This window comes from Zosterops lateralis (assembly GCF_965231275.1).
Source record: "Zosterops lateralis genome assembly, chromosome: 5".
Classification (NCBI taxonomy): Eukaryota; Metazoa; Chordata; class Aves; order Passeriformes; family Zosteropidae; genus Zosterops; species Zosterops lateralis.
This window is the reverse complement of record NC_139766.1, coordinates 26,580,943-26,606,387: the sequence shown is the minus strand read 5'-3', so window position 1 is coordinate 26,606,387 and position 25,445 is coordinate 26,580,943. Positions and strand designations below refer to the sequence as shown.

Below are 25,445 nucleotides of genomic sequence, written 5' to 3'. Positions count from 1 at the left end.
ACCCACCAAAAATCACAATTAAACAGACCCTGAATCAAAATTGCAGATGTGAATGCTCTGAGTGTCCATGAAAAAAACCAAACTGTCCAATCAATGCAGATGAAATAAAATGTCAGTGTTTACTCAGTGAAAGTCACTAGAAGAAACAACAAACCAAAATGAATTTGGTATCACTTTGACATCCTCCCAAATCACTCTAAGGCTATCAAACATGACCACGTAGGATTTGGTGTAACTCCACGTCTTGGTCTTGTTACAACTTTTTGTGGGAGATGCTTTCCTGGATTGTCTGCCAGACGGACCTCAAATAACACTGAATCCCCACAGCACAAATTGATGTGTTCTGCACAGTGGTAATGGACACAAGTATGTTTATTTGACTAGAAATAAAAAACTATTAGTCTGCTGGAGCTCAGGCTTGTTTTGAAAGAATCATTTCCTTCCAAATGACTGGGTGACAAGAGAGAGGAGATGTCAAAAACCCCATGTCAATAGTCCATTTGGACAGGAACGGTGCTCGAAGGAATCTCAGCCCATGGGCTGAAATCTCTCCTCTAGGCATACTGCAAAAGGTAATTTGGAACTTTTAGACAAAAGCATTTGTCATCACCCTGAAATAACTAAGGCAATACAGCAAGAGCTAAACTGTGGCTTCAGCATAGAATAGCTGGAAAGGAAACCAGGTGGACCATACTATACACACTGTGGCTAATGCTGGCTGTCTGCTACCAGATAAGATTTTCAGTCACGCAATAGTTCAACAGAGAAACTGGAAACACTGAAACCTAAATTAGACAGGAAATCTCATAGTCTAAAGCTTCCTGATGTCTCTCCAGCTTCAGAGAAACTTAAGGTCCCTGTTAGAAGGGGAAGGTTAAACAGACACCTCCTGAATGAGCACAGGATTTTACCATTCCTCCATCTTGGCCCAGTCCTAGATATTTCCTTCTACTTCCTCCTCGTTTTGGGCAGAATGCCTTCTGCTTGTAGTACCTCACCATCTGGTCCAGCCCAAAGGTACATCCCTGCTTTATCAGTTCAGCACCTCTTTTCACAATTTCACTTGAAAATACACATGCCAGATAAGGAGAAATTTCTTCCAGATGTCAGGAATTGAACATGAACTTATACAGAGAAAGGTGATATTATGTGATGAGAACAGTATGGGATAATTAGAAATAGAAAAAAGTCTTCTTTTAGAGATTAGTGTTGAGCTGTCTGTCAAAACATTTTAAGTATTTAATATCTCCACAGAATTCCCCACTCTAACTATGCCATCCAGAATCCCTCTAAACAAAGACTTGGGAACATTTCAAAATATGGTCTATGTATTGAAGAAAAAAATCTAAAAAGATGATAAAGACGAATCTCCCTTAAATCCAGCCTGGTCCGAGGATTTGTCTTACCCACCTCCAAGGGAGTGCCTTCCATGCCCACAGCTCCCCTAAGGGAACTGGGTGCACCCCACCATGAGATATCAACTCCACATTCCCACTTGTGAGGACAGAAGTTAAGAGATACCCTTTGAGTTGTAGCCACATACTCCAAGTTACACAAGTGGGGCATTTTCTAGGTGTAAGACATGTTTTCTCAGCTCCTCACTGTGGAGGCCCCTGCCTCCGAAGAGGACATTGAAAGGGTCATGCACCCTGCACTCCCTTGGAGAGCAGACAGTGCATGAGCACCCCCCAGCTGTGGATTGGCTACCCCAGTTCTGTTCCCTGGTTGGTCAGTTCTGTATCCTTCCCTTGATTGGTCCAAGTTTCGATCCCCTAATTTGTTTATTAATGTTCTCCCTGATTGGTCCCTTTCCTCAGTTTCTAACCTCATTGGTTGCTGGTAAAACCCCACCCCCTTTGGTAGGTGCATAAAACCCTCACAGCCGAGCCTTTCGGGGTCTTTGGTTCGTCGGCGGAGCTAAAATAAAGAAGCCTCCCGGAGACCATCCCTGACTCCTGCGTTTCCTTCTGCGCCACTTGGGATCACCCCCTTGGGAAGAGCAGCCTCCAACAGCTAGAGCCTTGTCCAGACTGATAGTCTTGGACTTCACGAAAGAGCTGAAATCCACCGAGGTGCCCTGCGCCACCTGGACTGAGGCTGCCTTACTCAAGGCAACTCGCTAGGGAAGGTCGCTACCCTCAGAAGAGCCAGCCGGAGGCAGAGGCGGGTGGCGACACCTCACCACTACAACTTTCCTTGTACAATGGAAACAAAACAAATGCAACCCTTGTTCCAAAATCCAAGTGTGGTACACTTGGATTGAATGCTTGCTGCCATAGTAGTGGTTTATGACTTACTACATTTAGCCTGGTTCTTTGTAGCTGCATTAATATATATTACTTTACTTCACATGAGACAAAGTCTGGTTTTGATTAGACTGGTAGAGAGCTGTCAGAAAGTCAGACTCGAGCAAATAAGCCCCTGTAGGTTCTCTTGGAAAAGCCCATAAAATGTCTGCTGTTCATTTAAATTAGGCTCCGAAAGAAACAAAAACCTGAAGGCTGCCAGTGTTTATACACCCATTAAAGATTTTTTTTTTTTTTTCTTGTGAGGCAGAGGAGGATGGGAGAGGAGTTATGCCGGGAATAAGCCTAGTTAGAGACCAGCCATGGGCCCAGACTCACAACCCTCATTCCTGCACACAAAGCAAAGGAAAACAGGCTTATGCAGGCAACCCTGAGCTGTAGTATAAATCCCTCCCATGAATTTACGCTCAGCAGTGGAGGAGCAGTACTACTACTTTGCAGACATTTCTGAAACCACTAGGTTGTGGCAGTGGCTAAAGCGAGCTCTGAGAATATTTTCCTACACATGGCTTGCTTAATCACAGTTTTTCTACACATCTCTGAGCCTCGGTTGAGGAAATCTGCCTGGCCCACAACCCAGATGGCAAGGCAAGATTTCCTATGGCACTTGAGCTCCTCCATGTCTAGCTCAGGCCTTCCCATGGGGCTGCCTTCCCAGAATGTAGTACTTGTCTACACTTAAATGCCCCTATGCATAGCAACATTTTTCCCTGCTTAGAACAGATTGTTGCAATGTGCATTTTGGATTTTCTAAAGTTTTGTATGATTTTTATTATTGAGTTTCTGTAAAAGTTCATCCACCCCCACTTCCCTTCCCCTAATCCCTGTCGTTAACCCCCTCAATAGGCCTCTCCCTCCCCATTGTACCCCCTCAATAGCCCTCCCAGTCTATTGTATCCCCCGTTGTACCTTATCAATGGACACACACTGGTACTTGATGGCTGTGGCAGAGCCAGGTGGTTCAGCCAAGGCTTCAGGTATCCCCCCCACCCCTTTTGCCCCGAAATGGACACGTCAATGCCCCCTGTACCTAAGTCACTCCCCCTCATTTCCATCAGTAACGCCCCTGTTCTTAAGGGCAGGGGAGAGCCAAAATCCTCGCTCACACTCTCAAGCTCTCTGACACCAGGGCCTTTGCCCTAAATAAACACCTTCTTAATTACCACCAAGTGTGAGCCGCTCCATTCTTCCAAGCAAGGTCACATCTCTGTCTGAAATCTGGACCCAAAGGAATAACTCATTTATATGGTATCTGAAGAGCAGAGCTAGCCGGCAGACCAGCTCGGAAGTACCATACAGATATGTCAACCAGCCTCTTTATCTTGTATTGTACTTTTATTTTCCTAAGTGCTCACTGGTTTCTGTTTCCATGCTTTAGCTACCACGGGTGAGGCCAACTGAAATGATGACATTGCTCTGTCATCTTCAACTCTCACTCTGTGCTGTCTGAAATCCTCCTTACAGTTGGGTTGACTTTGGAGGCATCATTTGAGAGCCTGTCTCTGCTGTTTCTGAGCCAAGCAGGCTGGCCACTCCCTGCCCCTCTCCCTTTCATATGTGCACATGTGGATCCTCAGCTCTCCCACAGCCCTGACTCACACATTCTCCATATGAAGATTATAGGCTCAAAACTTCATTTCTTTGCTCTGTCTCATCTGGGTCCCACAGGCACGTCTCTTCCCCATGTGCAGATCAATGGCTGTCCTCCACAGCCTTCCTCCAGGCACTTGCCTGCACATTTTTTTGCCTAGCACCATCCCTCAGGTTTTGGGGTCACATCTCCTATGCTGGGCTGCCATAAATCCAGTATTGCCTCCCAAGACCTCTGGTTGCATTTTTTTTTCTGGGGGATTCCCCTGACCACTGCACACATGTGCACACACTGATTTTGTCTGCTGTTCCTGCTCAGCACTTTCTCAACGTGTTTTTGGCTTCCCAGGCTGGGATAGGGGACAGGAACAACCTCTGAGGTCCCTGAGGGTGCAGAGCCTCCCCCAGGACCTCCACCAGCTGCTAGTCCTGACCTCTTCAGTGGTTAAATGAGCCCTCTGCCTGTATAAGTGTACTGGCCTTGAGGCTACCACCCTAGGGGGCAAAGAGGACAGATTTCCTCAGGATTTTGATAACTGCTAATTATGTAACAGTTTGAGAAATAAGTAGATCTAAGCACAACTTGGAGGCCCTGCACACCTGTCTTTGACCATTCTAGATCAGCATTTTAGTCCCTAGCAGGGAAACTTGTACCTTGGACTACAGCAGAAGAGAAATTCTCTTTCCTTTCTGTTTTTCTGTCTGGTCATCCACTCAAATGCTTACAGAGATGTTGTAGCTGCTGCATCTAAGTGACCAGAACAAGGTCCCTTGCTGCCCACTGCAGGGTCCTGTGGACAGTTTGTGAGTCTCTCAGTACTGAAACTTTCTACTGATTGCTCTTATTGCTGTAAGCAGGAAGCTGGGAAGGCACTGGTTGGCTCAGCAGGGCAAGTGACAGCTGCCACCCTCCATTCAATCCAAACCTCTCCTTCCTACCACATCAGGGTCAGGCTGCATTTGGCTGAACACACACATGCTAATCGTAGAAAGCAGTTAATAGGCACAAAGCGTTATCTTTATTTTTTCTGGTGTCGGCATTTGATTAATCATTCCCAAAGACTGAGGCTCTTCAGACTTTCATTTTAATTAGGAGGAACAGTTGCCAAAAGCAATTTCTCTCAGGCAACTTTCACCATTTGTTGAAGTATTCATTTATCTGATATAATTCCAAGGCTGGGGAAAATAAAAAAATATAAAATAATAATAAAATATAAAATATAAATAAAATATAAAAATATAAATAATAATATTTTTTTAAAAAAATAAGCCAAACCGAAAACAACAGCAACAAAAACCACCCTATAAGTACAGCCAATCTATCCAAATTTTGAGAAGCCTCCTAGACAGCAGCTAGGGTGGGAGAGCTGACCTTGTGAAATATCTCCTCTCCTTGGCCCAGCCAAATCTCCCAAGTAGCTTTGTACCCTGTGCACACTCCATGCTTTAGGGAGATAAGCAGGAAGCTACATTTAAGCCTATTCAAAAATAAGGAAAAAGCATACAATTACCTTCAAGAACATTTAAAGGCCCACATAGGGGTGAAAAAAACACTCTTAATGTAAGAAGTAACCTGTGGTAGTCCATGGACCATCCACATGCAACAATTCCCGTACAGAATGCATAGCCCCTACACTTCCTCAGTGACCTGTGCCTCACCTTTGTGAAGTCCCCCTAAGAGATTTCCTTAGGTCAGGGTGAGCCAAAGTGCTTTGACTCCATATGCAGCCCCTAGGCTGCCTCAGTTTGCAGGTACTCTCCTTTGAGAGTTTTCTTTGCGGCTCAAGGTAAGAAAAAATACTTCAACCCATGAGCATTTGCAGTTCTGTTAATGTTTCATACTCCATTGGTTATTCCCCTTGCTCCTGGTTTTTACCCCTCCTGATTGGTTCTTTTTGGAGCCTTCCTCTGATTGGTCCCTTTCCCAATTCCTTTCCCCGTTGGCCAAGTTGTGAAACCCTGCCCCTAGCTACCCTATATAATCCATCTCCCCCAGAAGCGTTTGTATCTTTCCCCTCTGGACTCAATGGAATAAAGAAGCTCTCTTGGAGATCAGAAAAGACCCTGTCGCCCAGGGTGGCAAACGCGGCTCTGCTGCTCAGGCAGCCACACAAAAAGAGCAAATCACTGCACTTGATAGTGCACCTAAAAGCTGAGCACTTTGCACCTAAAAGTGCACAAAGAGCTACATCACTCTCCACCTGAGAGTGCCTGCGCCCCTGTCAATCTAGGTGTCTTTTTAAAGACTGTTCTAGCAAGGAAGGTCGTGGCACCTTCATCACCCAACCAGATTATGACAGAAATCTGTCTTATGGTCATATTCCCTTGATCCTTACTCTCTGCCTTTATTACCCATAGGAATTTGTGCATGGAAACACTCATCCAGATGCCTGGGTTGTTTTTATTGATATGAGATGATGGAGCTGTTCTAAGCACACAATACTCTGGCACAGAGAGTAATTGATGACAGCAGCAGGAGGGTGGATAGGTCCTGAGCCAACTCATGGGACTAGGGGAGCATGTTGCACCAAGCACTGATAATGGTAAGGCTGCATCTGCTTTGCAGACAGATCATTTGTGAGATCCAGCCCTGTGGCACAGAAGGTAAGAAACTGTTCCTGACCCAGAGAAAAGCTTTTAGTTTGAAAGCTGCACAGTAGATGAACAGTGAAGGAGGAACCATGAAAACAATAACCACATCCTGTGGGTGCACAGAGACTTAGATACATTAACAGGGTATTTCAGTGAAAGAGGCAATCCTGTACATGTTGACTGCTTGCCTGTTACAGGTTGCATGATTCAAACAAAAAGGAATGGCACCAAATAGCCTGAGGAAAGCACCATTCAACCAAGGAATCAGACTTGAAAGCTCTGGATGACCCACAACTTACAGATAAACAGCACAAATCCAGAATCATGGCAGAAAATATTTTTATAAGTGCATTTTATCTGTGATAAGTGTCATACATATATTGTAGAGATGTGTATGAAGGCCCTTGGCAAATTTAAGAGATAGGCAAATACAACTAAGAAAAAAAGCATGCCTCAAGAAATGAGATCCATGTCATCAGTAAATCAAAAGGCTAGATGGCTTACAAAATATTTCACTGTTATTTAAAGCTCTTGCTCCAAACAATCAGGTTCATAACTTCTGGTTTTTTATGAGGAATTTCTAGTATTTCATTCTGTTAATACTGAAAGAGACCTGTTCACTGAATGGTCTCCTATATTTCAACAAGTTTATAGCCATACTCATCACATTTATTTCTTCTCTTGCAAAGTGCACATAAATAGAGTTAAGTAAGATATTTTTCTTTGCATTGTCAAGTTTCCAGATAGCTACTTTGAAACTTTGTGAGGCTGGTCACCAAAATCTGTTCAGGCACTTTAATGTAATAAGTTTTAGCAACAGAGGAACACATGATGATGCACTATGGCATTCACAGACACCATTGTCATGGTCTGTGTGCAAATGGATGTCCAAAGTTCAGCATTTCTAAAACAACCATGTCATTCATATGAAAAGGATTTAGACATCAAGAGTCCATCAAAAAATGTGTGGATGAATTAGGTTCTAGGGGAAAAAAGACTCACCAATTTGAAGCAACTAAGAATAATGAAGCTTATTGACTGATCACAGATATTAAGCCACTTCCCACAGACACACTACAATGGTACAATGAAGCTGATAAGTGTATGATATAAAGATCTTGTCAGGCCTTATCCTGAATATTGGGCACCATTTCTAGCCATTTGTACTCAAGATGGATTGAAACAGAAATATACCCGGAGCCACTCAAAAGGATAATCAAGGCAATGAAAAAATTCTCTTCAGAGGAGATGGAAAGATTTGGTGGTTTTAGTTCAGAGAAACTAAAACTAGGAGAAAAGATGATTGCTATCATCAGCAGGGCAAATACCAGAGGCGGGGAACAAGGACTTCTGAAGATAATCACACTGGCAGAAGAACAAAGAGGTATAGCCTGGAAATGAATAAATTTGGGCTGGATTCAGAAGAAAACTTCCAAGCATTAGAGAAATTACATTCTGGAACAACACTGCAGTTGAAGATAGGGCATGGTGCTAAACAAACTTTCTTTTAAAACAGCAATTAATAATTTGAAGAACATAATTATCCAAATCAGTTGCTGTGACAGCAGTGTTCCCTCCAGCTGTATCCTGAGGATTCAGCAGGTGTAACTGACTCTGTCTTTGGTTAGAAAATGAACAGAGCTGCAGCTAAAAGCAGGGAGTATGTTCCTGATTCAAATACTTCGCAGATTTCGTTTGAAAAACATCTATTTCAGTCATAGACAAAGTGAATAGTGAAGCAGCTTGCCAGTCAGCCATTGCAGCTGACTAACCACACAGAAGATAACAATTTTGCAAGCTGCCATTCTCTTGAACTAGGTAAGAACTAGAAGTAATTTTAAAATTACAAATGCTAAGAGTAGTTAATTTTCAATCTGAATTTCAGTTTGGTATTTGTTTTTATATATGTTCTTTGAGAAGATTGGTCAGAATACAACCAGATAAATACAATTCACTTTGGAAAGACTCATTAATTTAATTTTGAAAAATTGACCTCTCAATAGGAAAAAAACCTAAACAGTTTCTCCAGTAATGTATTGATGGTGATGTTCATCTTACATGTATCAGGGTTTTCATACTCTTGTCAGGAGCAAACTTCAATAGTTCAATCAGCAAGCTAATTCTCCATTTGACATATGTTGATCCTGCTCTGATCTATGACTATTATGCATTAACTGGCAAATCTCACTATGGCAATAGCTTTAACTGCAGTTGAAATGAAAACCTGATCTTTCTGTTCTTGAGGCAATAGTGCCATCTCGTGGGAAATATTCATCTTTGTGTCCTATGCTAGGCAAAGGAGCCCAGAGCCTGTCTTAGACAATTCCTCAGGAAAATGAGATGTAATTTTTTTTTTCCTCAAGTTTGCTCCCTCAGGTTAACGCATAATCTTCCATCTAAAATCCCCACTAGCCCTTTCTAGTCACTATGGTACGGTTTCATAAGGTTTTTGCTCTACTCCAAGGCATTCTACAAAACACAGCCCCTCTTTGGGTACATGCCAAGGGAGCACAAATCCTGCATCCTGCCAGGAGGGTCCCATGGGCAGGAGGGAGTGCACCCAGCCCATCTGCAAGCAGTGCTACTCTGCATTGTCCAGCAAGACCAGCCTCACCAAGTCCATGCTGAGAGTCCTCAGCTCTGCTGCACGTTACACACACATACACATGCAATTGCCAGTCACATCTTAACCCACTTCTCCTGTCAACATTTCAGATCATTTTATCTGATTTTTTGCCTCTTCTCCTTTTAATGGCTTTTTCCATTTTTAATGGCTTTTTTCCATTTTTTCCCTTTGCAGAAACCAGCAGTTTCTGCAGAGTCAAAAAAAAAACAAACAAACAAACAAAAAAAAAAAAAAAAAAAAAACACATTTCACAAGCCAGAGAGCACCAGATACATTTTTACATTTAAAATGCACTCCTCTGTCCTGCAGAGTGAAAACAATGAGGATGCATCTGGTTTTTCCGCAAGCGGTGGGTCTTCGTTAATTCAATTTTTAATAATGGGGATTATGTTTCCTTTTTTCCAGTCAATGTGAACTTCATGGGACTGCCATGATTTCTCAAATATGATGCATAGGGGCTTAGTTACTCATAAGATGTCATGGACTTGTGTACATTCAGGCTCCTTAGATGTTCTCAAACTCATTCTCTTCCTACAGCAGACATTCTTCTTTCTTCAAATCCTTGATTTCACCTTCTTCAATTTTGGCAATATGGCTGGAGCACTTGCTGGTGAAGAAAGGCAAAAAAGTCATTGAATACCTCAATCTTCTCCATTGCCCGAGTAACTGGGTCCCCTGTGTTCCTGACAGGACCCACACTTTTCCCTAGTTTTTATTTTATTGCTGATGTACCTGAAGGGGCTTTTCTTATTAACCATTATGCCCTTGGCCAGATTTACTTCTGCTGGTGCTTCTGCTTTCCTGAACAGATCCTTGGTTTTTGGGACAATTTCTCTGCATTTATCCCAGGCTACTTTTTCTTGTTTCCACCCTCTGTAAGCTACTTGTTTAAGTTTGTCCAGGAGCTCCTTGGTCATCTGTGCAGGTCTCCTGGCATTCTTCCCTGATTTCATCTTTGTAGAAATACATTGCTTTTGACCCTGGAGAAACAACCCTTGGATATCATGCAGCTCTTCTTGGACCCTTCTATCCTCCAGGGCTCGATCCCACAGCACTCTATCAAGGAGATCCTTGAAGAGACCAAAGTCTTTCCTGAAGCAGAGTAACAGGCTTGCTTCACACTCTTCTCATTGATTCAAGGATCTCAGACTACACCATTTCATGGTGAGTGCAGCTCAGGCTGCCCTTGAGCTTCACATTCCCCACCAGCTGCTCCTTGTTGGTGAGAATGAAGTCCAGCATACACCTCCTCTCCTTAGCTCCTCTGTCACTTGAGAAGGAAGTTATCATCAATGCATTTCTGGAACCTCCTGAACTGCCTGTGTCCTGCTGTGTTGTCCCTTCAACAGGTGTAAGGGTGGTTGAAGTCCCTCATGAGGACCAGGGCTTGTGAACATGAGGCTGCTCCTACTTGTCTGTAGTGGGCCTCACAGAGTCGGTCTTTCTGGCCAGGTGGCCTGTAGCAGTTCCTCACTAATAATGACACCTGTTCCTGCCCTCCCTTTAATCCTTACCCATAAGCTCTCAGTCAGCTCCTCATCCATGCACTCCAGCTGGTCAACAGAGAGGGTGACACCATTTGTCTCCCCTGCCTTTCCCTCATGAAGTGTCTTTGCCCTTCCATTCCAGCACTCCAGACAGAGGAGCCATCCCACCACCTCTCAGGATGCCAATAAGGTCTTAGCCTTGCAGGCTTCCACATGTCTCTAGTTTCTCCTGTTTAGTTCCTTCCCATCCTACCTGATATTCTTGGAATAGAGGATTTAAGCTGGGCTCCTGGTGAAGCTGATTTTCTGCCTGGAGTGGCTGGAATTCTTTGGTGCTGTTCCTTCAGGTGTTCTCCACTGACCTGCACACCCTCTCCAGGCTCTGGCTGTCTCTTTCTGGCTTGGAGAGCCAACTGGTATGAGTGGGATGGCACGTCATACCACATCTTATCACTGTTAAATCTCTTCAGGTGTCTCAAATTTTTACACTTAAAGTGCAATAAATGCCCACACTAACTAGACAGGATTTTTTCAACTGTATTTACAACAGTTACTGATCTATCAATATGGTATGAAAGCCTATTAAGTGTGACACCAAAGAGGCCTCAATCAAATCTTTTAAGCCTACAAATACTCACTGGCACACTTTCAAAATACTTCTAATCTCAAACTACAATTTTTTATTACAATAATTTCTAAGTAAGAATGTATTTAAACAGGGACTATTACTGCCTTGCTAAAGGACACGTGTGCATTCATACATAAATGTCAATAAAGCCCAGAGGATTGCTGTAGTATTGGCAGTTTATGACTGTTCTGTGCAACTTCTACACTGTAGTTAGAAAATTCAGTTGATCACAAGGATATATTTAAAAGGCTGCTGTGTGAGACTGGCACATCCTATGATTATAGCTATTTTCTAAAATTGTAAATAAGCACCAGTTAATTACATTGTTTTCAAGTAACAGCTAACCTTAACATTCTGCAACATTCGCCATTAAGGTCCTATTAAGCATCCTATCAAGATAAATTGCATCATTTGGAATCTGTGGAAGGCAAACGTTCTAGATGCAGTAATTCTATCTCCACCTGCAAGATTACATCATGGGTTCCTGAGAGCTTTGCAAATTTTGCCAAATGATCCTGTACTGCATGAACTTTTTTCTTTTCTTTATATCAAAATAGTTTAGTTTCTAAAATTATAAATAAGCCTTCTATAATTCTAAAAAACACACTGAACACAAACTCTGTTTGACAATTGTCATGCACATTATTGAGAGATTTGAGGTTTTTCTGAAAAGAAAAGGCAGCAGCAAAGTTGTTGAATCCAGAGGCACTGCACCGTAGGAAGATGTTAGCGGCCTATGGAAGAAAAAGATACATTTCAGTGCAGCTATATTTTCTAAATCTCTAAATTGGGTTGGCTTCAAGATAGGCACATATTCGTACTGCCTGAAATCCCTCACTTCACTGTCACCACTTAGCCATCTCCTTGGAATTTGAAAGGCAGGAAGCCAGCAGCTGTGCAGCAGCAAACTGTCTCTTGTGTAGGGAAGGAAGCAAGTTTTACTACTACAGCACTGGCCACAGTGAAAACAACCACCAGAGAGAAACCATGACAGTGGTCCAAGTAGAGTGAAAAAACAAATCCTTCTCCAGGTCAGAAATCTTAGCCTTTTTCTACATATAAAAAAAGGCTACCCAATTTAAAACTAAGACTTGGGCAAGTATTTTAGAATCAAAGACGTTCAACATGTTATTTTGTTCCTTTGTTCAATCATTCAAGGGCTTAATGTGAATATCATGAGTCCCTAGGAACCAAGTTACCAACTTACGCAAAGGTTTGAACCGCGCTGTTGAAAGACTGCGGCTTCTAGTCATCTGCAAGATGAAGAGAAAAGGAAAATCAGCTGTGCTAAAGAACTGTACCCAAGAAAACCATCTGGGGACCCATCAACATTCAGAAAATCTGCACATATCTATCAGTGCAGCTCTACTGTTACAAAGTTCAACAACTTTCTAGGGTTTTTTTCACAGCCTGCACACACACAAAAAAGTGGGCCCTACCCAAAGCCTCTCACATTTCCAATATTCACATTTTAAGTTGAGGGCACCTATCTCCATTTAATAAGACGGGAAAAGAATTAGAAAAATATACACATTTTTTACAGAAATAATTAAAAATGTTGTGTAACCATACCATATGCAGAACTTGCTAAAGCTTCATATAGCTTAGTTGTACCACCTTCCCTTCCTGCTCACCCTACACTTATTTTCCACTCCTTTGATGCATTTAGAAAATTAGGAGTAAATTTAGGTTCCTAATTCTAGGAGGTAGGACCTATGTGTTGTATATGTACTCCAAAATGACTGAAATACTTCTAGATGATCCAATTATTTATTCAGAAGGGTACTAAAACAAGGGGAGTAGGCAGAAACCATTCCAAGATACACAGTTGATACTTTTGAGAATTTAACTATGATCTGCTTCTCATACAGTATCTCTACTGATCATTATACCAGGCAATAACTATCTGTCAGTTCAGCTTCACCTCATTCAAGACCATCGAGCAAAGGCATTTATTCCCAGTGTTAAAATGAATATGTGGCATACCAGCATTTTTAACAGGTTGCCTACATTCCTAGTAAAAATACTTGATGCTGTTAACACTACAAACATTCAGCTGAGGCTTACTTGACCAGGCACAAGACGACGGCCACAACTGCAGCTTCTGCTTCTAAGTTTGCTTCTGCGATAACACTACAAGAGAAGAGTTTGAAAAACCTCTTCTGAGAGAGAAGGCTTAATAAAGACAGACTCTGCAAGCAGACTTGCCATGCTGGAGACAAGGTTTGAGGACAGAGAGGAAACACAGTAAGTTTTCTCCTTAGAACAGGCTCTGACAGCAACCATACATCTGCATAATTAATACACATGGGAAAATGGAACTATTCATCCTATGTACAGGATAAGGCACTAAAACCTAATTGATATTTGATATACTACTCCACCCATATAGGGAACAGTTAAAACCTTATATTTTTAAATTTTAAAAACAGTGTTGAAATCCACCGACTTCCCTTAACGTATTCCTTTAACAAAATACATACCTGAACCATTTTTCTAGTGACTACTTCTCCCTTCACAAGTACGGTACCGTTTTCCATCAGAGCAGGCCAGACGTGATAGGCCACAAAGGGAGCTGTGAAATCTGAGTCACAACTACGATAGTACCTGTTGAAACAAACAGTACAACATATGTCTGCATACAAGTGCCAAAAGACAAGTACGTTTCAAATCATCAGTGCTGATAAAAAGCAGCTACAGTGCTAGTGTCTTTTCACATCACAAAAATACGTATTCTTTATGTGATCCTGTAAAAGAAATGGACTTGGAAGACAGACTTAGCAGAACATACTATTTACTTATACTGACAGACATTCTAATAAAGCCATCTCACACTTCAGAAGGCCACTAGACCTTACTTTTTGCATAAGCCTCACACAAACCAGGGCCTCTCTGTCCACTGACAGATTACACCTTCTGAGCAGCAATTTGGCAGACAGAGTCATCCCCTCTTCCTGTAATACCTTGCTAAAACAAGCCCCCTATAAAGGACATTGCAGAAATATTCAACTATAAAGTTACTTCCTAGTATCTTATGAGACATGAGGCAACTTGATTAGCAAGATCCTCATATATTGATAATGAAACGGTGACATTTTAGCTATGAAAAATTAATTCAAAGGTATATATAGTACCTTTCTAAGTCTGGAATATTGGCTAAATAACACATCTGGCTTTATGGATTCAAACTCAGAACAAATATCAAATAGCAATTTTAAAAAAAAGTTAAAAGCCGTGCATCTATACTTTAGTAATGTATTACAATAGCAAGTTATATAAAACAATGTTGTACCCTGAGGCATGAAGCAAGGCATAGGGTACAATGATGTTTAGCTGGCCCTTTATAGAATGCTATCACACAATAAACAGAGATATTTTAATTTCTACAAGTTTTGCTCCATCTCTGTGTGCCATATATACATGCTGTACATGTAAACATACACATATGCCACATTTATCTAGATAGACAGAAAGATGGGAGTATGTGTCTCCCACAGCAGCACACAAAAACATAGTAGATGTGTTTTTTTAAGGCCATACACACCAAATAGGTGGAGAAGGCATCCCAAGACTAGACCACAGTGTTGGTGCTTTTTAATCAGGCCAATAGCTTTGAGTGTCAAAAGCTAACTTTCCCATATTTGGATAGGATCTTTGAGTAGTCCTGTATGACTTTGCACTCTCCTATCAAGAGTCTACTTTCATCTTCTCTTTTTCTCTCCTTGACTTCTCAAGCTCTTCACCACCTGGGTCCCATTCTATTCTAAATTGTATTACTGGAAACCTCCTTAGTGATGTAAGGTTTTTTGCTTTTGAGAGCCATTTTTTATGACGTATCAATCCCATGAATTTTCTAGACAATATGGAAGCACCCTGTTCTCTGCCTGCTAAAAAAGCAGCTTGACCCAACAGAAAAAACAAAACAAAACAAAACAAACCTATGCCATGGTGTGAATTTTTTTAAAACAAAATTCACATTTTTAAAAGGCAGATTTGGTTTTGCTCAGCTCTAAACCAGAAGAGGTGGGACCATATTAATACTTGTATGTTATACAGCAGCCGCAGCCTGGAGGTTGCGGCAAACATGTTGATCCCAGTAACATCAACTGCCGGATCTCAGTAAATATGACTTTTACAGAACAGGCCAGTAAGGAGGAACAAAGATGCAAACATCTTTAAAAAGGCAGATAGAGACTAAACAGGGAAATCTGATGATCATTATCTTCTTAAATGATAAATTAAATATGCTCTTGAGACTGAAGTTTATCCAGAAAATTGCTCTGCTGTTCACTAAAAAAATTGTTAACACTTGTGTACATGCTGGCATTTATACACTATCCTAAACCTTAAAGATATACCAAATTCACTACAGGCCAGGGGTTTTTGCCCAAATTAATGTTTAGAAATCTTAAATTTTTATATTAATTAGGAAACAAGTAGGCTACACAACATTTAATGGTAAGAGTCTGACTGAATATAAAGATTTCTTACATTCTCCTATTGAAAAGTTCTCCATCAAAACCGAAGGCAACGTCAAGAGGAGGACAGAGTGTCTGCATCTGAAAACCCAAACAGCACAATGCTCGAACGAAACAGCTGATCACACTGAAATCAACGTTTTCTGGACACGGAAGCTTTGGGTTCACGTTCATGCAGCAAATAACTTCCTGAAAATAAAAATACAGGAGTAATTTGCACTCACTAACAATTTTATTCACAAGCAAGTATAGAAATCACCCCTAAGTATGTCTCTCAGCTTTCTACATTTAAAAATCAGTACAAAAAGCTCATGTTGCCCTAGATTATTCCAGAAAACAATAACTTCAGAAAGAATGTGCTGCTACAAACAAACGAGCTTTTACTAAGTCACACATACACTAGTCCTAGCAATGTTGTTCTGGAAAGTAAACTGCTACAAGACAAAGTCTATACAGTAACTTTTTTCTCCTTCAGTTTCTATATGCTGAATTTACTAGCTCCTGAAAGAGATCACCACATCACTTTCCCACCACTGCCCTTGACTTACCTGGACACTGCAACAAACATCATACAGCTCCTTGTGGCAAGCTATATAATTCAGGGCAGAAATTTCAAGTGCTGCAGGTCCCCCACAGTGATCTATAGCCAAAGCCTCTTTTACAGGTATTTTGATCTTCCAGAAGGCTTTCTTTGCTGCACGGAAAGATTCCTGCAAATATAAAGAACATCTAGTTAAACACAGGAGGCCTAGATTAATTTTTATCAGTTATCTGCGAAAATTAATTTAACCCACTATCATCATAATAAGGAGGAATATAATAAACTGCTGTAAAGGAGAAAGTTAACTCATTGGGAATGAATTCTTTGATTGAGTGCAATTTATTTGCAGAAGGTACGATTGAAAAGCTTCCCACCTAACTTTCTATATTTGCACAGGATTCCATCACACACCCATGATCAATGCAATCACATTCAAAGATATCATGAGTAACAGCATTTTATGTCCCACAGCCCTACATGTAAGACAGGAACACCTCATTTTTTGGGAAAAGAGGATGAATTGGAGCGTATAAACTGAATGACTGTTGAAAGAAAAAATCTTCAATAAGTTAAATGTGCTTGGGATCACACACATTAAGATATGCTGCCTCTCTAACACATGTGTTACATCATTTTTATAGAAAAGAAGATTAAATACAGAAAAAATGAAAACAATTTTCTTCAAACTGAGTTCATGGTAAATGTGGGGTATCTAGGTGGTTTCAAGGGACCCAATTAAACTAAAACAGCACATAGCTACAAGCATAAGGAAAGCATGATATGGGAAGATTTTTAGCTTTGTAGTGTTGTAGTATTTAATGCAGCATTCCCAAAAGAATTTTTCTAAGGCAATGTTGATCACTGCAGGCAGCATCTACTTTTCAGACCAAATTGGTCTTCTTTTAGCACCTGTATGATAAATCACTGACCCTGTTCCAATCTCGGAACAGGTCAGGTAGGACACTACATTGAGAGTTCAAAGTAGAAGTGTGAGGGGAAGAAAGAAAAATCAAAATAAAAAAAAGGAAGAAAGCTTTTCCGCTCTGGGCTTGACAGAAATGCTAATTTACCCGCCATTTAACCCAATGCAGACATAGTGTTTTACAATACACCCTCCAGCCTGTAAAATAAGAAATACTATTTCTTCCTCACCAGAGCTGCAACATATATTATCCTCTGCACCATCTCTATGTCACAGATATATTTCTTCAACAAGACCTCTGCATCCAGGCGATCTTTAGCATAAATGAAGTTAAAGCGAGCTATGAGGCAGGCACGACGAGAAGCATTGGCCCGCCTGCACTGGGCAGGTGAACAGATCTTGACAGGAAGACTGCAGGGACTGCAGGGTTTGCAAGGATTGCAGGGATCACAGGGATCACAAGGATTGCAGGGATCACAGGGAATGCAGGGATTGCAGGGATCACAGGGGTCACAGGGAAGGCAGGGTTTGCAAGGATTGCAGGGATCACAGGGATCGCAAGGAATGCAGGGTTTGCAGGGATTGCAGGGACTGCAGGGATTGCAGGGGTTGCAGGGATCACAGGGGTCGCAGGGAATGCAGGGTTTGCAGGGGTCGCAGGGAATGCAGGGTTTGCAGGGATTGCAGGGATCACAGGGATCACAGGGGTCGCAGGGAATGCAGGGTTTGCAGGGTTTGCAGGGATTGCAAGGATCACAGGGGTCGCAGGGAATGCAGGGTTTGCAGGGACTGCAGGGACTGCAGGGATCGCAGGGGTCACAGGGGTCGCAGGGAATGCAGGGTTTGCAGGGTTTGCAGGGACTGCAGGGACTGCAGGGATCGCAGGGGTCACAGGGGTCACAGGGAATGCAGGGTTTGCAAGGACTGCAGGGATCACAGGGATCACAGGGGTCGCAGGGAATGCAGGGTTTGCAGGGTTTGCAGGGATTGCAAGGATCACAGGGGTCGCAGGGAATGCAGGGTTTGCAGGGACTGCAGGGACTGCAGGGATCACAGGGGTCACAGGGGTCACAAGGAATGCAGGGTTTGCAGGGACTGCAGGGGTTGCAGGGATCACAGGGGTCACAGGGAATGCAGGGACTGCAGGGATTGCAGGGGTCACAGGGGTCACAGAGAAGGCAGGGTTTGCAGGGTTTGCAGGGCTTGCAGGGGCTGCAGGGATTGCAGGGATCACAGGGGTCGCAGGGAAGGCAGGGTTTGCAGGGTTTGCAGGGACTGCAGGGATCGCAGGGGTCGCAGGGAATGCAGGGTTTGCAGGGACTGCAGGGATTGCAGGGATCACAGGGGTCGCAGGGAATGCAGGGTTTGCAGGGTTTGCAGGGACTGCAGGGATCACAGGGGTCGCAGGGAATGCAGGGTTTGCAGGGTTTGCAGGGACTGCAGGGATCACAGGGGTCACAGGGAATGCAGGGTTTGCAGGGACTGCAGGGATTGCAAGGATCACAGGGATCACAGGGAATGCAGGGTTTGCAGGGATCACAGGGGTCGCAGGGCCTGCAGGGCCTGCAGGGCTTGCAGGACTTGCTCACACAGCACCGCCGAGGAGAGCAGCTCCGTGCAAGCCTACAACACACATGCATAGAAGTTTCTTGTCAGTTTACCATCCTCAGATGTTTTTCCCTAAGGCAGATTATTTTGTCAATTTAATTTTTACAAGAGTAGGGTGGGATTTTAAGCCAACATAATTAAAGAAGCTGCAGCTGGTTAGTCTAATATGAAGACATTCTCATCAATATGTTTTATGGGCTTTATTTAAGAATAAACAAATAATCTTTATTTAAGAATAAATGGTAAAAGTAAAGTAATTCCTAAAGCATGTGTAGCCAAGCAATTTGTTCCTAGGAAACACACTTTTAACGAGTAATATTTTGCAGATTTGCTCCTCTTTCAGTACCACGGAAGAGTACTGTGAAGCAAACAAGTGAAAACTGAACACTGTACAATTACAGGGCAGAACTCATCGACTAAAAAATTCTCTTTTTATTCCATACAGTTGCTCTCTATGTACTTTGTAAAACTGCATTATTTGCTGTTTTGTCTAAAACTTAACATAGTTGCTTTAAAATAAAATATTTGGGCACCAGAAGAAATCATCCAAACAGTTTTTGTTCCCTCATAACAAAGTAAAAAGCTTAGCTTTTGTTTATACTTCAATTTCAAATGAGAAGGAAATTCATGCCACCTAACATGACTGATTTCTATGATTCAGGGACTTCTCTGAGTAAGGCCTCTACCTGCACTGGTGAGCAGACCTTTGGCAATCCAGGAGAGAAATCTCATCCTGCAACAGTTGAAGCTGCTGCTCGTAGTCATTCAGTCGCTTTAACTTCTTCAAGGTTTTGCAGTCTTGAAAACGGGAAGCCTTCAGACTTAATCACACAGAACAGTCAGTCACAAGGTATCCTATCAATGTAAACTATCTATCAATTAATCCTTATCATCATACAACAGGAGCAGATTAAAGAGGAAAATTATTGAGCAAGCTCCTTATGCTAGCTGAATAATTTCAGCATGCTTTCCTTATCCTGAAATACAGGAAAAATCAAGAGTTTAAAAACAAATTAAACAAAGCAGACCCTTGATCTTACTTCAAATTGCATAAGTGTATTGTGGCAGGAGGATGGATACAGCACTCCATGCTATAGGAAAAATCACTGGTTAACATTTGGTGTCCTTACACTAGCTCAATGATCAGGTCTAAAAGACTAATTTCTTTCTCATATTTAAGATGTTAACTAAACCAGCTCAGTTTTCTTTCCTACAGATTAAGAACCTAGGTATTTTCTTCTGTCAGGTTCTTGGGCTCTTTTCTTTGCTGTAATGTATTACTCAGTCAAAGGATATCACAGCTATTATTCAAGCAATACCAAAGCTAACAATTCCTCTCCTGCTGTCCCCAAAAGGAGTGTTTCTTAAAGTTTGGCAGACAACCAGTGAAGCAAGTTTATCTTTTGTCCTTTACTCTTACTTCATATTAAAAACTATCCCAACATCTCTGTTTTCCCGCCAAACACCGGTATTACTGTTGCTTTCCTCTTACCAAAAGTGGAAGGAAAAAATTAAAAAATATGTTTTCTATTTATTTTGAAGGTATTCACTCTGTCCTTTCTTCTCTTTACTGGAGGACCCTGGTGAGATTTTTGAGGATCTGAACCAACAAAAGCTCTAACACTTATCAATTGACAAGATTCTTGTTCCACCTTTTTAAGGAGCAGGCTGACTGAGATGACCACAGGTAATAAGGCCAGCAACATCTGCTAAGAGAAAAGACTGCCCAGTTCCATCCTTAGTCAGCTCCTTCAGGAAAGACTTCTAGCAGGAATAGTAGGGCTAAAGAGGACTAAAGAATTCTACTAGAAAGGACAACTGGGAAAGAAAAGTAGATTTGGGAAGATGAGTTCTAGAAATAGGCACAGGGAAAATCCAAACTGATATTCTTGGAATCACTTAATAAGGGCGTGAACTTATATCACTTAATGTACTGACCCAAGACTTGTGAATAATCATTGTTCTCATGCTAATAGGATGCATGATAATGTGTCTGCCACTTGGAGCTACCTCTTAAATGGCCCTGGAACTGGTAATAACTGCACGAATTTGTATCTGAAGCAATTTAGTTATTTTTATATTATAGTGCTCCACAAAATATGTTTTATGCAACTAAGCAAAAGCTGTTCGGGTCTAGTCACTTATTTGGAAATCCAACCCTCTGCCTCCATCTTATGACAGTGGCTTTTATCTTCTCGGATATTTACATACCAATTACATTGCATAATTAATTGTGACATGTTGTGTAGGTCCTTCAATAAATGTTACACTATAGTTACTCAACTGATTTTTTTATTTAGGGTTTATTCAGCATGCAACATTTCATAGACTGTAGCTCCACATGGGATTGTCATGGACTATACAAAACCTTTTTATGTAGAATACTGGAATGTTTTTCAACACCTCTGCCAGAAGCAAAACCTACCAAGTCAATTTAGGAATGTGGGTGTGACAGTATCATTTGTACCCCTCATTGGATACATACACATGATCTAGAGCTTAGATGCATTTTGAAACTCTGGTTTTAGGCCAGGAATGAAACATTTTATAAATCTCCATCAATATTTAGATGTCAAGAGAAAAACATGGCTTGCCGAAAAACAAAAAGCAAACAGAAAGAACTGCAGTTGATTTCCCTACTCTTTTTCCATCTCGCAGAGCTCTACACGAGTTTCAGCTAGTTTTTCTTCCAGGTCTCGCAGTCGACATTTCGGTTTGCAGGCCAAATCTTTCAGCTGTAGCTCTCCCCGAGCTGGATCCTACCAGGAAATGAAGTCACACTGCTTGAATGTTCTACCTTATAGATTCTCTCAGCAAAATACTATAGCATTATGGGCAGATGTATTTCTAAATATTTCATCAACGACCATTTCTAAAGAAACTGAGAACAAAAACAATTGCATTCTCTCTGAGACATAAGAAATACTTTTCAAGCACAACAAACAAAGACTCAGTTATATAAAGAAATATATTCACTTATTTTATACCTCATGGTAGAAATTATGGAAGGTCTGCATATGCAGATTTACTGCCTGAGTCATCAGAACAAAGCACTTTGCAGATGTGTTGCACAGTTGGTTTTTTCCAGTTAGTCAACTTCTGATTGACTACATCACCAACTCAAATAAACTTTTTGAGAATTCATGTACACGAAACAACAGAAAAAGTTATTGGAACACAGGAGGCAAGTATTATCATTCCAGAAAGCACACTACTTACTATACATGCAGCTGCCTTTTACAACCCATAGAATGGCCTACTAGAACTGGAATTAAATAAGTAACTGAGCAACAGGGTTTTCTTTAAATTTTGAATGTCACATGCAATGACAAATCTGTAACTGGTATGCCTGGTGTACTGTCATTTAATTACATTGTTATTTTGTGTTTTGGGGGCGTTTTGGCAGAACCCTTCTACTGCATTATACTAGACTCTGACTCTTAAAGGATATCACTTTTTATTCATCCTATTTTAATTGTGAAAGGTTTTGACAGAGCAGGTGTAAAAATGAGAAACCAAAGAACCTGGAGACATCACTCTCAAATCTCAGGATCTTGAAGATCCTCCCCTAGCCTGAATTAGCCAACTCTCTTATTTTTTTCAAAGCAGAAAGCCACAACAGATCTGTCTTTTCTGCCAAACTGTTAGTATTACAACCCCTTCAGTAAACACCAAATACATACAAACTCCAAATATCATGGCAGGAGCATGATGGTATCACAACACACATGAACACTTCTCTTTTTTTAACACTTCAGGAAATAATATAGTGTTAAGATAATCTTAGAGGTTTTGTTTTTTTTTTTAAATAAAAGGAGCTCACAAATTAATGCATAGAGTTTATGCACACCTTCAGTTTACACATGTATTTCCACAGTGTTATTTTTTCTAAAAGAGATATGGCACAAATATCTCATAAACATTTTAAAAATGGCATTTTTATGATGTCTCTGCAAATGTAAATGTAAATGTAAATATCAAATCTTTACCTAGGAGAGGAAAGCAGTATAATAACACAGACTTCTTCTTATACAAAGCAAATTCCTCCACAAGCAACTAAGGATATATTTCATTAAGTAAAATCTGAGAGAGAGGCTAATATTAACAGAAAGTCATTAAAGATCTTCTGCTGGTATCAATTCATGTAGTTCTATTCCCTTAAAATAAGTTTCTTACACACCTGACCTCCTGAAGCAGAACAGCACACTTTTGGCAGGAGGCAGCTTTTTACTGCTGGACAGTCTTCTAAAAAAAACACATACATTAAGAAATGGTGAGAACACTTACAGAAAGAGCCAGAGTTGGAAAAAATGCCGTATGTGAAACATGTTCGTAATTAGACAAGGCACTGATTTACCTTCTTGAGATGTTTCATTCAGAATTGAGAAGAGCTGCTTTTGAATCGCAGTGCTCAGCTCTAATAATTCACAGCATCGGGTCAGATTTTCACCACTGGAATTCAACTGTAAATGAATGTGCATTACTACATCTGTGTGGGCTTTCTTACTTAAAGCTACAATCACGACGTTTTCCCCCCTGTAATTACATCTTTCCAACCTTTCCCTACTGAATGCATTAGAATACTCATTTTTCAAGGGTCACATTTTTAATAGGCAAATGAACAATGCATCAGGACTTCTATCACTCAGTTAATTCACTACTTGAGAAAACATACTCCTTTTCAATTATAAAGATGCTGCAATCACAAGTATCTCTAAAAGAAGAATCATAGAAATTATGAATCTGGGTTAAAATCTTTCAACAGTTATTAAAATAATAATCTAGCAGATTGTTGGATTAAAAGAAAAAAACCAAAATCTGGTTTTCCATATTAGCTGAAATAACACATACAAGGAAAAGGCTCTTATCTTGCTTTGTCAGCAGTCACACGAAGTCTCCACGCAATTTCACCTGATTTTTAAGAGTTACAAACTGAAACATATACTACTGAAGGAGCAAAACCCAGAACTACGCCTAGGAAACAACAAAACTACATCACGTTCAGCAAATGCAGTTTTGAAAATTTTGCAATTTAAACTACACCTGCCAGAAGAATACACACTTTTTTACTTCCTTCCTTAAACTTTACCTGTAACCTGTGTATCACCTTCCACATAGATCACTCTCTAGGTCTTCAGGTTTTAATGACTCCGTATGGTTTTTACAAGCTTCCAAAAGAGCTGAAATTCCCATCCATGTGCCCATCAGCTTGTGTTTTGATTGCTGCAATATGCTTTCCTCGGGCCTTGGGGAGCACAGTCAACCTGCTCACCTTCACAAGAACACAGCTACAAAAGTGCATTTTTCCAGCTCATTACAGCAACATAACACAGTGTTTCCATCTGCCAGCTCCTCTTTTCCTGCAACAGCAGCCTGAAACTGTTCATCTTCATTTTCCAAGACCTGAAAGACTATTCCCAACCAACTCATGATGGAGAGGTCAGCCCCCACTGCTGCTCAGCCCTCCTAAGGTCTACCTCACCATCCATTTGCAAGATTTTGAAATGCACGGCACTGATCCTTCTTTGTGGCAGCTTTACCAGCTACTCTCAAACTCCCTAAAATTGTCCTTTGTCATGAATCCTGCAGAGAGTTGCACTGGCTATGTAACTGTAACTCCTATCCAACCATAAAGTAAAAGAAAATAGCTGATTTTCCCTGGAAACGCTGCATCTCTTTCCTCACCAAGCACAGCACAGCAGGTGGCTACAGGCTCCTGACCTGAGCACAAGCCCCATCTACATCCTGAAGGTACAGAGACCTGGGGATGCAGGAGTGAAAACTGTCACGATTTTCCACTGAGCAAAGTCACACCTGACAGGTTTCATGTTTCTCCGCCTCATCTTTCCCTAATTTCACACCTTCTCTACTTCTTCCACTGTTTCACCTCCTCAGTTTCCTGTCACTCCCTGGATTCCACTACATTCCCTCTGCAGCCGAAACTCTTCCCTCAGTCCCGTTCTGACCCCTCGGCGGCCTTGCAGCAGCCTCTCCCCCTCCCAGAAGGGCTGGGGTGCTGGATAACCCGTTCTCCCCTCAGCACCTCTTTCCCCCCGTTCTCCTGCCCGTTTCTGGCCCACAGCCGGTTCCTCCTGAGCACAACCCGCTCCGGGTCCTTTTCACCTGCCGCTCTTTTACTCCAACGCTCTCTCCTGTTTAGAGCCAGTGTGCCTCAAACCTCACTTTTAACCTCCGGCCCTTGTTTTCAGGGAGGCTTGCCATGGGCAAAGAGGCAAGAAGCCGGGGCTGGCACTCGGGGGTGTGTGAGGGGCGCCAACCGCAGGGGCGCGGGACGGGCCCCAAACCGGCCGCTGCAACGCCCGCCGCCGGCCGCCCCGGCCCGGGAGCGCCGGCACCCACCTCGTAGTCCTGATGCCAGTTCTCCAGCTTCTCCTGCAGCTCCCGGGCGCTCCCCGCGCCCACCAAACTCTTTAAGTCTCTGGCCATGGCAGGATGTTAGCTCGCTCTTGGGGGTGTTGCGTTGACTCGATGTCGCTCCGGGAGCGCTCCTCGAGCGGCGCGGGTGTAACAGCGATGGTACAGCCGGCCCGGTGCCCCTGCCCCGGGCCCGTACAGCCGCGATGGTGATGCGACGGCCGGCGGCGGCGGCGGTGCCGCGGTAACGGACAGGGGCAGCGAGGAGCGGGTACGGCCCGCGGCGGCCAGG

General features: G+C 42.1%; 1 protein-coding gene across 1 annotated transcript; it reads right to left on the bottom strand.

The window, feature by feature from the left end:
- Positions 1 to 9,645: 9,645 nt before the first annotated feature.
- SPATA18 (spermatogenesis associated 18) lies at positions 9,646 to 25,438 on the bottom strand (the record flags this gene model as incomplete). Its single annotated transcript, XM_083861066.1, has 14 exons — positions 25,139 to 25,438; positions 23,136 to 23,241; positions 22,959 to 23,023; positions 21,419 to 21,537; positions 19,465 to 19,599; positions 18,554 to 18,793; positions 17,401 to 17,959; positions 16,256 to 16,417; positions 15,721 to 15,896; positions 13,713 to 13,836; positions 13,297 to 13,362; positions 12,429 to 12,482; positions 9,847 to 10,184; positions 9,646 to 9,721 (listed from the first exon to the last, which is right to left on the bottom strand). The coding sequence occupies exons 1-14, from the start codon at positions 25,223 to 25,225 to the stop codon at positions 9,646 to 9,648; spliced, it is 2,307 nt and encodes a 768-aa protein (XP_083717192.1). The 5' UTR covers positions 25,226 to 25,438.
- Positions 25,439 to 25,445: the final 7 nt, after the last annotated feature.